The 15048-nt window shown below is 37.8% G+C and overlaps 1 protein-coding gene across 1 annotated transcript in view; it reads left to right on the top strand.

Annotated features, from left to right (window-relative positions):
* The first annotated feature begins 5021 nt into the window (after positions 1-5021).
* The window catches only part of LOC140243129 (histone-binding protein RBBP4), a 28291-nt gene continuing 18264 nt past the window's right edge, over positions 5022-15048 (top strand). The window contains exons 1-2 of the mRNA XM_072322857.1: positions 5022-5148; positions 8513-8660. Of these exons, the coding sequence (XP_072178958.1) occupies positions 5130-5148; positions 8513-8660 (167 nt within the window). The 5' untranslated portion in view covers positions 5022-5129. The remainder of the gene's footprint in view (positions 5149-8512; positions 8661-15048) is intronic.

The raw sequence follows: 15048 nt of genomic DNA, 5'->3' as shown, positions 1-15048 counted from the left end.
TTTGACGTGTTTTCGCAGCACGTTGACACTAGTCACATACACAATCATATGGTAAAATGCAAAGCTTAGATTGGTGAAGATCAAATTATCCGACAAGTCGTCCACTCACTTTCCTCACAACTCATAAATTAATTCCCTCTCGTTTTAAATGAAATGATTTAACAGAGAAACGCTATCTGTTGTATCACACGATTGCAAATGAGTTAAAATGCTTACAAAAGACTTTTTCAATGCGGAAGTTGTATTATTATATTCAGTGTATTGAATACCGACAAAGATGAAAAGAATTGTAAGGAAGCAAGGAAGGCTGATGTCAAAAAAACTTTGATATTTATTGTCATATTCCATGTCCAATTGACACTGAATATCTATCATCATATCTGGTTTGTCAATTAACTGCAATAATCGTTTGTGTAAATGTACTCTATTCCTCAGGATGAACTTCAACATGAAGTATAATTAATTCCCTTTGACGGATTTCGACAAGTAAGTATGACAGTGAGTGTTATAGAAAGATATATATATATATATTATTTTTTTTACTACGAGTGTGTGATTAATATGTCCGATCAATTTTGGTACACAATTTTTATCACATGCATGTCATCATGTTAATAAATGACACGTTACAAGAAATGGATGCCGCTCATAAGCCGAAGAGCACTCCCGATCCCTAGTCATGCTAGTGGAAGGGGGAGGAATATCATCGTCCCCGGAAGAGCACGCCGCTGGATTATGTCCCGCTAATTACCACGACCCCCTTTCCTCTCACCCTTTGTCACCCCCTTGCAAATTACCGAGTCCGCCCCCGTGGAGTCACCTGTCTCCAGCTCTAGGAAATCGTACATTATATTATTTTCACCCCTTCCGGGTTCGCAAGAAGTCCAAGATAGCACGGATCTTAACGAAGCTTATAGAGTCACGCAGTGATCATGACTTATAGTGTAGTCCTGAAGTTGGGCATTAACAGCGATAAGGTCGTATTATAAAGACAGTTTGTTTCTTCGATTCCATTTCCACCAAAACTGCAATAAAAACATTTGAATATAGGGCCTATGATGATACAAAATCAGTACAACGATGTAATCAAGGAAAATATTGTGAACATTATTGTGAACAATAAAATTATGTTGTGACTTCTTTAAGCGAAGAAAGGAGGTTCCTATAGAGCGACACATGAAGACTGATTTATCTTTTAGAAAAAACCACACAGACTCCTCTGCCCACCATAAAGAGAAAGTAATATGTAATGTTTTTGGTGAAAAGAAAGTTGATACAAATTTCGAGGATAGTTTTCGAGAAATGAAAGTATACAAGATCAATCAAAAACAAGACATCAGTGAGATCATTTTTTTCTTTCATGTGTCATTTGATCTTACAGAATCTGAAATCGATTTGAATATCAGTGTCCGTTCGACTTTGTACCTAGATAAAATCCAACAGCTATCATATGGGACTCTCATTTTCACTTGCGACTGTCCAATGTTCAATACACCCAAACTACCACACTGAAGGGAGTAAATTCATAAAACAAATGATGAACATGCTGCCACTGACATCGTGCTCTCATGTGACCGAGGCGACTATTTCGACGCGCTCTTTCATAATTTTTCCAATTTCCAATTTCCAATCGTCATCTCGACGTTAGAAATTGTGCACTGGTCGATTGAGACGGCGTTCTCTTCCCATTCGCAATCGTCTCAGAATATCTTACCGTCGTTGAGGAAAATATAAATTCTAGTTACCGCACGAAGAATAATTGCACTCTTTTATACAACACCACCAAATTAAACAGTCAGCCCGTAAAAGTTAGATTCAAACATTTCACTTCATATTCCAATAAGTGATAATGATAGTGTACATCTGCATAATAACTTTGCCATAAGGGGGCTTCAACCGTTAATGTGTCACCATGAGAAGAGGTTTATCATACTTATAAAAATAACAATCCCGTTGACTTCTCCAGGACATTATCAAACCACTTTTACATTTTGAATTACAGTAAGAGCTATTGGATGCGGATTTTTTGTGGGTTTCTTTTTTATACTTTCATTGAGTCTGCGGGGGAAGACTCTCTGTTGGGAGAGGTTAGAATGGGCGGGTGCTATCGTCGGGAGAGCGATCTCGGATAGTCCTACCAGCGAGATCAAAAGGAGTCTTTAGGGAGTGGCTTTAAGGTTTAAAAGCGTGTGGATGGTTCAGACGTATTTGAAGCAGTTAGAATTCTTTGCCCGTGCATAGCAGGGGGAGAGAAGGGGAGTATTAGCGGTATAAGGCCATTTGAGATGACCAAAAAGTATCACATCCTTTCATAAGGAATATTCAACGATTTTCAATGCTGTGCAACCTTTCACAGATTTCATCTGTCTTCACCAATCCCGCATAAACTGGAAGACATTATAGTTTTACATTACTAAAGTGATGCTTCCAACACCTGAGGAAAAATAATCATGACATTTGCGGGTTTTTTTTTTTTTTTATTTGTACTATTATAGGAATTCAAAAAAAATCGAGAAAGCAGTTCAGCCGATATAACGATGGTGACATATTTACAGAAAAGAACAAAGTATATTTCATACTTACGTTGCTTGTCGCATTTGTCTGTGCGTAGGCTACCATAAATAAGGCAAAGGTGATGATACACACGAAAAGGGCCTTCATGTTGCTTGGTGGCTGGTGCGTAAGTTCCCAGATATGAAAAATGCAGGCAAAAATCCCTGAAAATGATTGGTTTCGTTGATTCTTTAATAAAACAAAAAGTTTGCCCCCGAGCGTGCAGTCGTATATTCACAACCGGTCTCTTCTGGCGAGAAAGTGGCTACTACTTGTAAAGGGCCGTCGGCGAGTAGATTGCCTTGCAACACTCACCGTCAGAAACAGAATGCTGATAACCCACTAACTCGTTGTAGGGTGTGGCGCGATACGACGTGCGCCAAACATTTGTCGAGAGCTGAAAGACTTCGTCCAATCATCGTGCAGATCGAAGCGCAGTCACATCTATGATACGGAAGTTATATGGTCGAAAAATGATTTAATCCCTAAATGGGAGACGGATCAATGGGGCAACGAATTCTTTCTCTCTCTTTCTCTCAGATGACATAGTTTGAATTATCTTAGTTTTTCGTTTCTTCCTATTGTGTGGGTGTTTGTTTTGTGTTTTTTCGGGTTATAAAAGTTTCATTGTCGTCATTGTTGAGAACCACACCCGTAGGCCGATTTTGAAACGGAGATAAAAACAAGATTGTGGTAAACTTGCCAATCATTGTCTTAAAAAAAAATGGGTGTATTCTGGTTCATATATTATGATTCACTATATTCTTATTATATTTGATGTACATTCCTTCATTGAGAAGTATGAAAATGTATTGAATTGAATTGAATTGAATATATAGTTTTAACAATAATATTTATAATAGCAAACTCAAACAAATCGTATTATTTTTGTTTTGTTAGCGTGTCAACCAATAATCAAATCGTCATAAAAAAAACACACACACATGTTTACATAAATATTATGTATGGCTGGTTGCGAACCTGTTAAGAACAAAGACCAGGGGGTATCTCTGTTATGGAAAACAAACGGAAAAATTAATGCAGTCATATTCGATCATATTATCATTCATGTACAAAAAGCGAATACAAAAAGAGTTTCGGATTCTCGCAGTTTACTAATAACGTGATTTCCCCGAAAAATCTAAAGCTATTATGATTATAACTGAATCCGATATGTAGGTTAAGAGATTAACATAACACAGGTCTGGATATGCACTTCAGTAAATGTTTACAAATTTGCCCGTGTAGAAACTCTTCCGCTTGCGGCCGTCTTTTATATCGAAATTTATCATTCTTACGACCATCAACAGAAAAAAAAAACCCAAGGCAAAACGAAGGTTAACATAATATAAATTGTCTTCTAGTTTCGTCTTGAAGGAACATTAGGGCTTGTCATTATTGTTTGAAGCAGATCAGTATTTGTACCAAAACCGTACAGTGCGTATTCCAGCCATGAATCGCGTGCTAGCGGGAGTGAGAGGGGGAGAGGCTTCTGGGAGGATATCTGTCAAGAGATGGCGCTATGTATAATAGCAAAACAATTTTTCTTTTCCCTCGTCCGCGGAGACTCATGTTTCTTTCAAAGTTTTTAAAGTAAGGCTACTGTGAGAAAAATGACCAAAAAAAAAAATATATATATATATATATATATATATTTTCATTAATACTAAACTCGTCACATAAAAAGAAATCTTTTTGGAAAACATCATTATATTATCACATGGAGTGCAAACCACGTTACAGGGATGGTATAGTTTTGGTTGAGATGGGACTTCATGTTTCCAACTTTTTTTGTGAGATTATTTGCAAGTTTTTTAATAAAAAATAACAAAAATAGGCCTAAATATTCATAGACAATGTGAATGGTTAAGGGTAGGCTTATGTTACCTCTTGATCCGCGTATACATCCTTAGTCTAGAATCAGACTATATTATATAGGCACCCTACGCATGGAGGTGGACGCAAAGGGATGAGTTTTGTCTTTTTCAGAATTGAAATTTAATTTGAATATGGTGCTCACTTTGGTGTGATATTTGCAAATTGTTCAATCCCAAAAGTAAGAACAGTAAGGGTCGGGTTATACTATGACCCTGACACCTTGACCACCAACTCTGACTTCCCCCGTCCTCCAGTTCCCCCCGAAAAAACGCTCCATGTCTCGCCCATTTCCAAGTCCTATGTTATGACCAACTCGATGGACATAAAGTTGCCGACCATAGTCCATAGCTGGAGGCAGGGAGGTAGGCTTCTAGTAGCTGGTGGAGTCAGGGAGGTGATAGGAATAACCAAAGAGCGTACAAGGTTTACGCTCTTTGGGAATAACCTCCCTCGGCTGGTCAGGACGTGGAGGCAAGCAGCGGAAATTGGAGACGAGGAGATAATGTGTGCTCCCCATAGAGCTGTATTTACATATAATATAAGGTGCTCCCTGAGTGGCTCCCTCTATTGGCCATCATTGGTAAATGTAGCGCGACATTTTGCTTGTTTGGCGGGGAAAATCCATTGTCCAAGACCGATAAAAAAAGGAGAGATATCTCCGGATTTTGTCTTGAATTCAGCAAAGAACTCCAGCAGCCATGGCTGAGAAAGATAATGGTATGTATTCGAGAGTGTTTCAAACTTGTATAAATGTACGTAAACTACCTTCGAGACGTTGGTGTAGTCTTTTGTTCCCGCGGTGTGAGAATGCACGTTCTCTTCTGATGTTGCGTTGGCCATGCTACTCTGTACGAGGCAAGGGATGCAGATCAATGGACACATGTATGCACGATCACAGGGCCGGGCGAGCTAGCCAGCCAGCCAGCCTGCGCCTGGTGCAGAGCAGTGACAGGGCCGGGCCTGGGGGTGTTTCACGAAGAATTTAATTCGAACTTAAAGTTTAAGATTGACTAAAAATTATGGTATGCTTTGTGTGTCATCAAATTCAATGTTGCTCAACTTTCGTAAGATTTTGGTGACTTTTGTCATGTAGGCCTAGCCATTGGCATTGCCATTCGATGATTCTAACGTTAGGGCTCCTGATTTGCTTCGGCACAGCACTGTCAGCAGCACAACGAACAAGCCAATAATAATCAAGAAATGGGGGGGGGGGGGGATGTTTTATGAAGTCGAACTTGATTTAGGATTGACTAGAAATTATGGTATGCCACGACATTAGCCTAATCATCACCCACTTCAAATTTTCAAATGTTTACAGAATAATTCCAGTGTGATTTTATATACAACTAGAACAAGTACAAAGCCCCTAATTTTCGGACACTTAAGCTTTAATTTATTGCAATATTTGTTCAACTCAGATAATACTCAGCACAATCATATTTATCATTATGTATGTTAAATATATCAACTTAATTTTTCCCAATATTGATTTTGTTAAATACATTATGAAGTTTCACAGAATCCCCAAATATTATCACCTTGTCAATTCCCCAAAATTCGGACAGCCTCTCCAAAATTTGGACACGCGCCGCGCTGTGCGCGTTCAATGTCAATATGCATACAAGGCTGCTGGAAATGAGCGCGCGCCGTACCTTGTTGGCACAAGGTTGCATCGGGGACATTGCGGCGCCTGTTCGTGTCCGAATTTTGGTGACTCGGCATTTGCATTCAGCCCCTATTATTCACTGCATCGGCACGTACAAACATTTTGTTTTTCTTTTGCGTTTTTGAGGATACAGTACCATCACACTTTGAGCTTGCAATAAGCGAAAAATCTTGCGAAAGAACGGTGTAATTTTTCATTTTTTAGTGCTTTTTCAGCGACCCTGATTCTTTACACGGGACTTAATTTGTGTGTGCTTTGGCAAAGTTGCCCTGATTCTGCATTTTTGACAGCAAAATTTGGGATTTTAGATGGATTTTTGGAGGTGACTCGGGCACTTTCCTGTGGTAAACGAGTGTGCCAGTATGTAAAATGATGTGATATGTTTGTGTTGTGACAATAGAATTTGCTGGCTTGTGATAAGTGAGAAGTGTCCGGATTTTGGAGGCCGGGCGAAAATTGGGGGTTTTACTCTAAATTTATTTGTGACCCGCTACAACAAAATGGTCCTAAAGTCGCGCACGGTCGAATCCGTGAAAATCGAGTTTGAAGTTAGAGCATCAAAATTGTTCAAAACTTACGATTTTCTGAATTTGACATATTATTAGAGTCTGACATGTCTTCTATCATCTGTCGAAATTTTGAAGCAAAATGATGAAAGGAAAGACCGAAAAATAGCGTTTTTCTGGGCCATGTTTTTTGGCGTTTCAACGAAGCAGAAACTGGTTCGAACATTTGGATTGAGCGCCACACATAGGCTCCGCCCCTAACAACGACCAGAGTGATCTCATTGGTCAGCTTGCTGCTTGCCGCTAACCGAAACGTGAAGCTCGCACACTGCCCAGTCGACTGTTGCGTGCGGGCGGGTTGCGCTATGCCTGAGCATTTCGGAGGTCGCTAGGGCTTAACTTCTATTGTCCGGAGGTGAATACTGACTTGCGTGTCTCACCTGATTGTGATTGCTTCGCAAGGAGAACTTTTAGGGCGCTTTTTCTCGAAACAGTGATTTCCAAGACGTCTTGACATGCTCTCATTTAAACATCGATATCTCCGCAGCCGATTATTTTTATAAGACGTGTTATATATCAATTTAAAGCAGAAAGATTAGGGAATTGTGTCGTGCAATTTTCAAATAATCGACCTCGCCCGACTTCAGGATCATTTTGTTGTAGCGGGTCACATTTTATCTTGTAGACTAGTATCAATGCGCCATTTTTTCCTTTAAAAGAGCAAAAAAAAAAAAAAGAGTCTAGCCCCTGGTTACTACTATGATGTTCTTGCAGTCATCTTGCAGAATGAAATGTCCACGCTGATATAGCCTATCATTGGTATATTTTAGAAAAAGAAATTGCCTGCCCCCCCCCCCCCCCCCAAAAAAAAAAAAGACCGGGGGGGGGGGGGGGGGAAGGATTATAGTGATTAGCTACTAGTAATTCAGTTCAAATCGCACAACCTCATCAACACAGTCACACAATCACACCGTTTACACACAACCTCAAAGGCAATATGTCACTGTGCATCACAAAACGAACAAAAAGTCGCACACACTGATTTTGTGTGAGGACTGAAAATCGGTGAAATGGGTCAACCTGGCCGATCTTGACTTTTTCATATTTTCTGAAAGAGCAAGTCTTCTTCGACATTATGCTAAAATTTGGGATCATAAAACGGGCAGGAAAGTGTGTTTTTTAGCAGTTTATCTCAAACATTTTTTGGTAGAATAGTGTGATTAGGTGTGTCTTTAGAGTCCCCTTTTCATTTCTTAAAAACCTTGTACACACTCTTCACTTTCAACTCTAACTTTTGAAAAGATGATGCTACTGCTTAGAAAGTTGGCATTAATTATGGACAGAATGTGTTAATAAGGCATGCTCAATTTCAGTTTAATCTGATAATCCCTTCATTGTTGTTACTCCAGTGGTTTACACGTACATCCTGTTTTTTTGTCCCATTCATCGCACAGCCAGCACGGCTTGGTAAAGATTAAGCACTTGAATAGACATTGTACTTCAGAGCCTCTTTTCTCAGTTCACACTTTTCCCCGAGTGTGTGCTTTCTTTCCAATATTTAGATAGGTTAGGAAAATCCATTTGATTTGAGTTATGCATCATTTTAAAGCTTAAAGTCTGTTCTTTTAGAATACTCTTCACTCAAATTTCATGTCTGGCGGCTTTTTTTTTTATCATGGCTACTACTAAGAACACTGATCAATTCAGTGCTTATTTACATCGATGCAGGGCAATTTGTCAATCAGTTGCAGTGAAAGCATCTCGACGGAAGAATTTCATGAATTTGGACTTTTTGTTTGTTTTGTGATGCAGGGTCACATATGAAGTAGTGGGTGGTCCTTAGACTTGTTTCGTGTTGTGTTTGTCCCTGCTTATCACTCCTGCTTCCCATTTTCATCTGCATCCATAGAAACATTCGATGACGCCGTCGAGGAGAGGGTGATCAACGAGGAGTACAAGATCTGGAAGAAGAACACGCCCTTCCTCTATGACCTTGTAATGACACATGCCCTGGAGTGGCCGAGTCTGACTTCACAGTGGCTTCCCGATGTCACCAAGTATGAAAATGTGTTTGTGTCTGTCTGTCTGTCTGTCTGTCTTTGTATCTGTCTCTTTCTTCCTTGTCTATCTCTGCCGACAAATTGGGAAACACTTGATTGAACATTTCTTTGTTTAGGAGAAACTTAGAGTTTATGTCAGGCTTACAAGTGGCCCTACTTTTCCTACTTTTTCCTACTTTTTTACTGCTGTCCCTACTTTTCCTACTTTTTTGCTCAAAATCCTACTTTTTCCTACTTTTTCCTACTTTTTTGGTGAAAAATCCCGCAAAAAAAAAAAAAATGTGCAAGGCTACCCGGTACTTGAATATTTTATATTCAGAAATGATAAGTAGACTCTAGTTGCAGATTCTTACTGGTGGGGAGAGCCTCTTCAGTATGAAAGAGGGATAACACAGACCAATCAACCACAAGACTGCTGCCAGCCTCAGCTTTTGCTCCTGTGCAGATGTGATTGATCCCACTGATATTGCAGCCTAGGACTTAGAGCAGTGCTCAACCAGCTCTCATCATCGCTCAAAATTACCAGGTAAGCTTGCCATGTACTTAAAAGTAGAATTTGACATGTGACTTCCAAAGAATACAACTGAGGGAAAAATGCTGCCTACAGCCAGTTTTAATGAATGTAGAGTTCAAGCATATCATGTCTAATGCATGTGCTGGCATGCAAATCCTCAGAAAACAGAAATTTCCTTTGCTAAAATATGGTTTACTACGTAAATCGTAAAGGTCATGTCAAAACAAGAAATGACACCTTCAGATCCCATTTGCCTGAAATCCTTCAGTAATATATGTTTTGATAATAATTAACAATGATTACAATATGAAAAACTTAATATAAAAGTAAGCTTTTCACCACAGAAACTCGATCTGGTTGATGTGAGGATGAGTTATTCCCAAGAAAGCATGGATTAGTAGGGACCCATTTGCATGAAACTTGCATATTACTGAGGCTAAATCAAAAGCACTGCTCCCAAAGGTAAACTGGACCTTTAACATGAGGCATATGACTTGTGATATCTATTTGAATCATGGGCAGGTGGTACATGTAGATATGACTACTAGAAACCTTAATTCATCTGAAGGTAAACAACTGAGGAAAGTTAGTTGCTGAAAAATCAGATGAACAAGAAGAAATTTTTAATTAACAGATCCCACAAATTGTTAACAAGGAGTGAGAACAACAGTAATTACTTAGCCATCGTGAAAGATAAAGACTAATAGAGCAGAAACCTCTTTATGGACAATCTTAAAAGTTGATAGCTTGTAATGTATCTTACAAGTATTGTTTAAGAGGTTGAATTGCATCATAGGTAAGACATACATTACCTCGAAGAACTTAAAAGAAAGTAGGAAATGGAAGAACTTCACAGAAAACAAACACAAAAATAATATTTCAGTAACGTTTAAAGATTGATTGAAGTTTAAACCATGAGACGTTGAAGTTCACTTCCTGATGACACTTACAAACTATCAGGAATATGTAGAGAGAAAAGCCATCTAAAGCATTACCTGAGAAAAACCCTAACATTTAGGAAAGATAATGAATGCATATTCCACAAATAAGAGCAAGTGTGTGGATGTTTTAAGTTGAACCGCCAAGAACAGTTTGTTAAGTTTGGAGGAAACAAGTTGCAGTAAAATTAGAAGCCATGATGTCTTTTTATTCCACAGATCTTGCAAATTTTAGTTAAGGCTGAACATCTTTTTATTACCCAGCTAGTTTGAACAAGATATGAGAAAATGGTAGAACAGAAATCTCGTAATGAAAGTGGTTCAAGTGTGATGAGTCATTTGAAGTGACATATCAAAAATATTGAACCATCTGAAAGAGTCTTGGTAAAATGTGAGACAGGGAAACTTCTTAAAGGACAAGTTCACCTTCATAAACATAAGGATTGAGAGAATGCTGCAATGTTAGTAGAATACATCAGTGAAAGTTTGAGGAAATTGGACAATTTAAAATTTTTGTGTTGGAACCGCTGGATGAGGAGACTACTAAGGCTCGTGATGTCATATGAGTACAACAGTATAAAGAAAATATAAAGAAAATTCAACATATTTTCACTTATTTTCACATAATAAAAGAGCACCTGACTTGCCTCTTTCTAAATGCAATGGGAATAATATTACCCATAACATATGTCAGTAACAAGTCAAGGGAATGAGTACTTTTTTTCAAAAAATAAAATTTTGTGAAATTCTCTTTATATTTTCCTTATATTGTTGTACACATGTGACATCATACACTGCAGTAGTCTTCTCATCCAGCGGTGACTGCACAAAAACTTCAAACATTCATAACTTTTGAACGGATTGTCCAATTTTCCTCAAACTTTCAATGATGTGTTCTATTAATGTTGCTACATTCTCTCAATCCTTATGTTAATGAAGGTGAACTTGTCCTTTAAAGAAGAAAAAAAGTGAATGGATGGATGTGTATGCCAATTGTGTCAACATACAAAACTTTAAGTTGAAGGTGAAAACCAACAGAACAATGGAGAGTATCAAAATTGAAAGGGCACAAATACACTGTATTTAAGGGGGGGGGGGGGAATTGGGAACTGCATGGTAAATATACAGATCTCCTAGAGTGTATTTGTACTCAAACAACCAGAGAAATCAGAGAAGCTAGCAAGGACTAAAATGATAATGACAGTCACTGTTTATTTATTCTCCAGATCTTGCAAAGAGTAGTTTATAAGATTAACATGCTGAAATACTGAGCCAGCAAAATATCTGGAGAATGAAAAGCAGAGTCTCAACCATGTAAAATTTCAAAGGCGGAAGGATGTAATATTCTCAAAAGATATGAAGAAGTTTGATTTCAAGAATATTGAATGAACTTAAAAGTGGCTGGAATAATTGCAAAATGGAGAATCTTCTTGAAAAGGTCAAATAGCTGTATGTGTATTCAACAAAAAGGGTCATGATGAGCTGAAAAAAAGTTGAATGTAAAGAACTATTAACTATGTCCAGTAAATGTGGCAAATATTGCAAACAGTAGTAAGTCATTGGAAAGTACAGAATGATTATTTTCTACAACTCTTTCTAAATTAACAAATGTAAGTTGATTCAAGAATATTGATGGAATCTAGCATCAACAGAACACCAAAGAAATGAAAACTTATTTATTTGTTATCTACAGAAAATTATCAAAAAATAGAGTCATTTTTTGCTACCTATAAAGTCGGTAAGACTTGTACAGTGAGTGAGAAACAAAAAGCAGATGTACATGTATGCTCCTCACATCTTGTAAAGTGGAGTCATTTGGTTATATTACAGTCTTATGTTACTCTACATGCAAGAATACTACATTTCTCTAATGCTGAAATGTAAAGTATTTACTTTTTTTCTCTCTCTCTGTGGCTGTTTTGTGTTCTAGTGGTTTAAGTGTTTCAAATTGAGCTTGCCTTGTGTTTCCGTCTATATCATATGATTATGAACTGAGAAGATAATCTATATCACTGGAAATTCAGTTGTGGACACTGCCATAAACTCACAGTATCTGAGTGTGTAGATTTGTAGTGGGTCAGGATTTGCAAAATAAAGATGTCAATTCATTGGTAGATATAATTTCACTTCGTAAGGCCTCACTGTCATGAGACAACCCATTTTTCATGCATGTCTTGCTAGAAATGTAATATGATAACACATGCTCTCAGAGAGTAATACCGAGCACTACATATAAGTAGTTCAAATTATCCTGTTATTTTGAAATGTTTGAACACATGTTAAGTGCTTACATGTATTTGAAATTGAAAGTCTCTTGGAAAGATATAATTTCACTTCGTAAGGCCTCACTGTCATGAGACAACCCATTCTTCATGCATGTCTTGCTAGAAATGTAATATGATAACACATGGTCTCAGAGACTGATACTGAGCACTACATATAAGTAGTTTAAATTATCCTGTTATTTTGAAATGTTTGAACACATGTTAAGTGCTTACATGTATTTGAAATTGAAAGTCTTTTGGAAAGTAAGTATATTGCTTATCTCATGGTCATTCAGCTGGAACCTGAAAGCATACTAAGTTGTTGTAAGCATCACTTGAATAACTTCAAATGAAAGTAGATAAAAGTGTCATGTTTTTTGTCCCCGCCGAACGAGTTCGAGCAGGGGACTATGAAACGGGCTCCGTACGTGTGTGTGTCCGTGTGTCCGTCCGTCCGTGTGTCCGTCCGTCCGTCCGTGTGTGTGTCCGTGTGTGATCAAAATCTTCAATTTGCTACTTCTCTGTCATTTATGAGCCAATTTTGATTCTGTTTGCTTTATATGATAGCACTACATGGGAGCTTTGAAACTTCTACACAGAATTTCAGTCGTGACCTTTGACCTTGACCTTTGACCTATATTGTACATTTTGCTACAAAATGCTACTCCTTCGCCATTTCTAACCCGATTTCGATTCTGTTTGCTTTATGTGATGGCACTAGGTGAGGGCTTCAAAACCTCTACACAGAATTTTGACCTTTGACTTCTTTGACCGTGACCTTGATTTTTGACCTGTATTGTACATTTTGCTACAAAATGCTACTCCTTCGCCATTTCTAACCCGATTTCGATTCCGTTTGCTTTATGTGATGGCACTAGGTGAGGGCTTCAAAACTTCCACACAGAATTTTGACCTTTGACTTCTTTGACCTTTGACCTTGATTTTTTGACCTATATTGTACATTTTGCTACAAAATGCTACTCCTTCGCCATTTCTAACCCGATTTCGATTCCGTTTGCTGTATGTGATGGCACTAGGTAAGGGCTTCAAAACTTCTACACAGAATTTTGACCTTTGGCTTCTTTGACCTCTGACCTTGATTTTTAACCTATATTGTACATTGGCTACAAAATGCTACTCCTTCGCCATTTCTAACCTGATTTCGATTCCGTTTGCTTTATGTAATGGCACTAGGTGAGGGCTTCAAAACTTCTACTCAGAATTTTGACCTTTGACTTCTTTGACCTTTGACCTTGATCTTTTTACCTATATTGTACATTTTGCTACTAGATGCTACTTCCGGCGGGGACATATATTACGCACCGCGTAATTTCTACTTTTCCTTGTTTAAGTTGCTTTTGTCAAATATCCTTATTTCCAATCTTTTTTACATTTTGGAATGAAACACATATCTTCACAACTTCAAAACATTCAAATGAATGTAGATAAAAGATGCCATCTTTTAATTATGGAAGTGTATAACATACCTTTGGCATAGGTGTATAACTTACACATCATGGAATGTTTATGTCATATTTTGTGGGATGATATGTGACCGTCCATCACAAAACCAACAAAAGGTTGCATGCACTGATTTTGTATTAGGACTGAAAATAGATGATATGGGCCAATCCCGCCAATCTTGAGTTTTTCATATTTTCTGAAAGAGCAAGTCTTCTTCTATAATATTATACTAAAGTGTAGGATCATAAAACAAAAAGGAAATTGTGTTTTTTAGCAGGTTTTTTTTTTTTTCTGGAACACTTTTTGGTAGAATAGTGTGATTAGGTCACTGGTGTTTCTCATAGAGTCATCTTTTCATTTCTTAAAAACCCTGTCCATACTTTTAACTTTTAACTCTAATAACTTTAGAAAGGACGATGCTTCTGCTTTGAAAGTTGGCATTGATCACCTACAGAATGTGTCAATAAAGCATGCGCAGCTTAATCTGATAATCTCTTCATTGTTGTAGCTCCAGTGGTTAACATTCTGGAGCCCCTTTTCTCAGTTCACATTTTCTGGAGTGTGTGCTTTCATTCCAATATAAGGATAGGTTTGGAGAGTCCATTTGAATCGAGTTATACATCATTTTTCATATTTAAGTTTGCTCTTTCAGAATCTGCTCTTAATTAAAAATCCATGTTTGGCAACTTTTTGTTGGTGTTGCGATGCAGGATCACATATATGGTAGGTGTTCATGTCAATCACAAAATTATGTCTTTTCTATTGTAATAAGTGATCAAGATTCATATTGACTGTACAGTTGAACATGCATTTGTGTTTGTTTCCTGACATTGTTCTAACAAACGTCTGCCTTTGTTGTATTTTTCAGGCTCTCCCAGGAGCAAAAGTGAGGCTGAGGCAGCAGGGTTGTGAGTACAAATTAAGATTTACATGTAACAGCAAGAGTTCTGGTGAGTATCGACGAAAACTACTCCAAAAAGCCTGCACATGTCCTGATTCATTCCTACTTTTTTTCTTTAATGCCCTACTTTTTCCCTTTCATGTCCTACTTTTTCCTACTTTTTTAGAGATTTTGTTCCTACTTTATTCCTACTTTTATACATTATCCTGCTTTAAAGCCTGTTATGTGTTTTATACCATTTTTTTCAGCGAGGAATGTACATTTTTTTTTATTACACTTTTTGGACTTTCAAGTCATTGTGTGT

Source organism: Diadema setosum, chromosome 19 (assembly GCF_964275005.1).
Source record: "Diadema setosum chromosome 19, eeDiaSeto1, whole genome shotgun sequence".
Taxonomy (NCBI): domain Eukaryota; kingdom Metazoa; phylum Echinodermata; class Echinoidea; order Diadematoida; family Diadematidae; genus Diadema; species Diadema setosum.
This window is presented reverse-complemented; position numbering and strand designations above follow the sequence as displayed.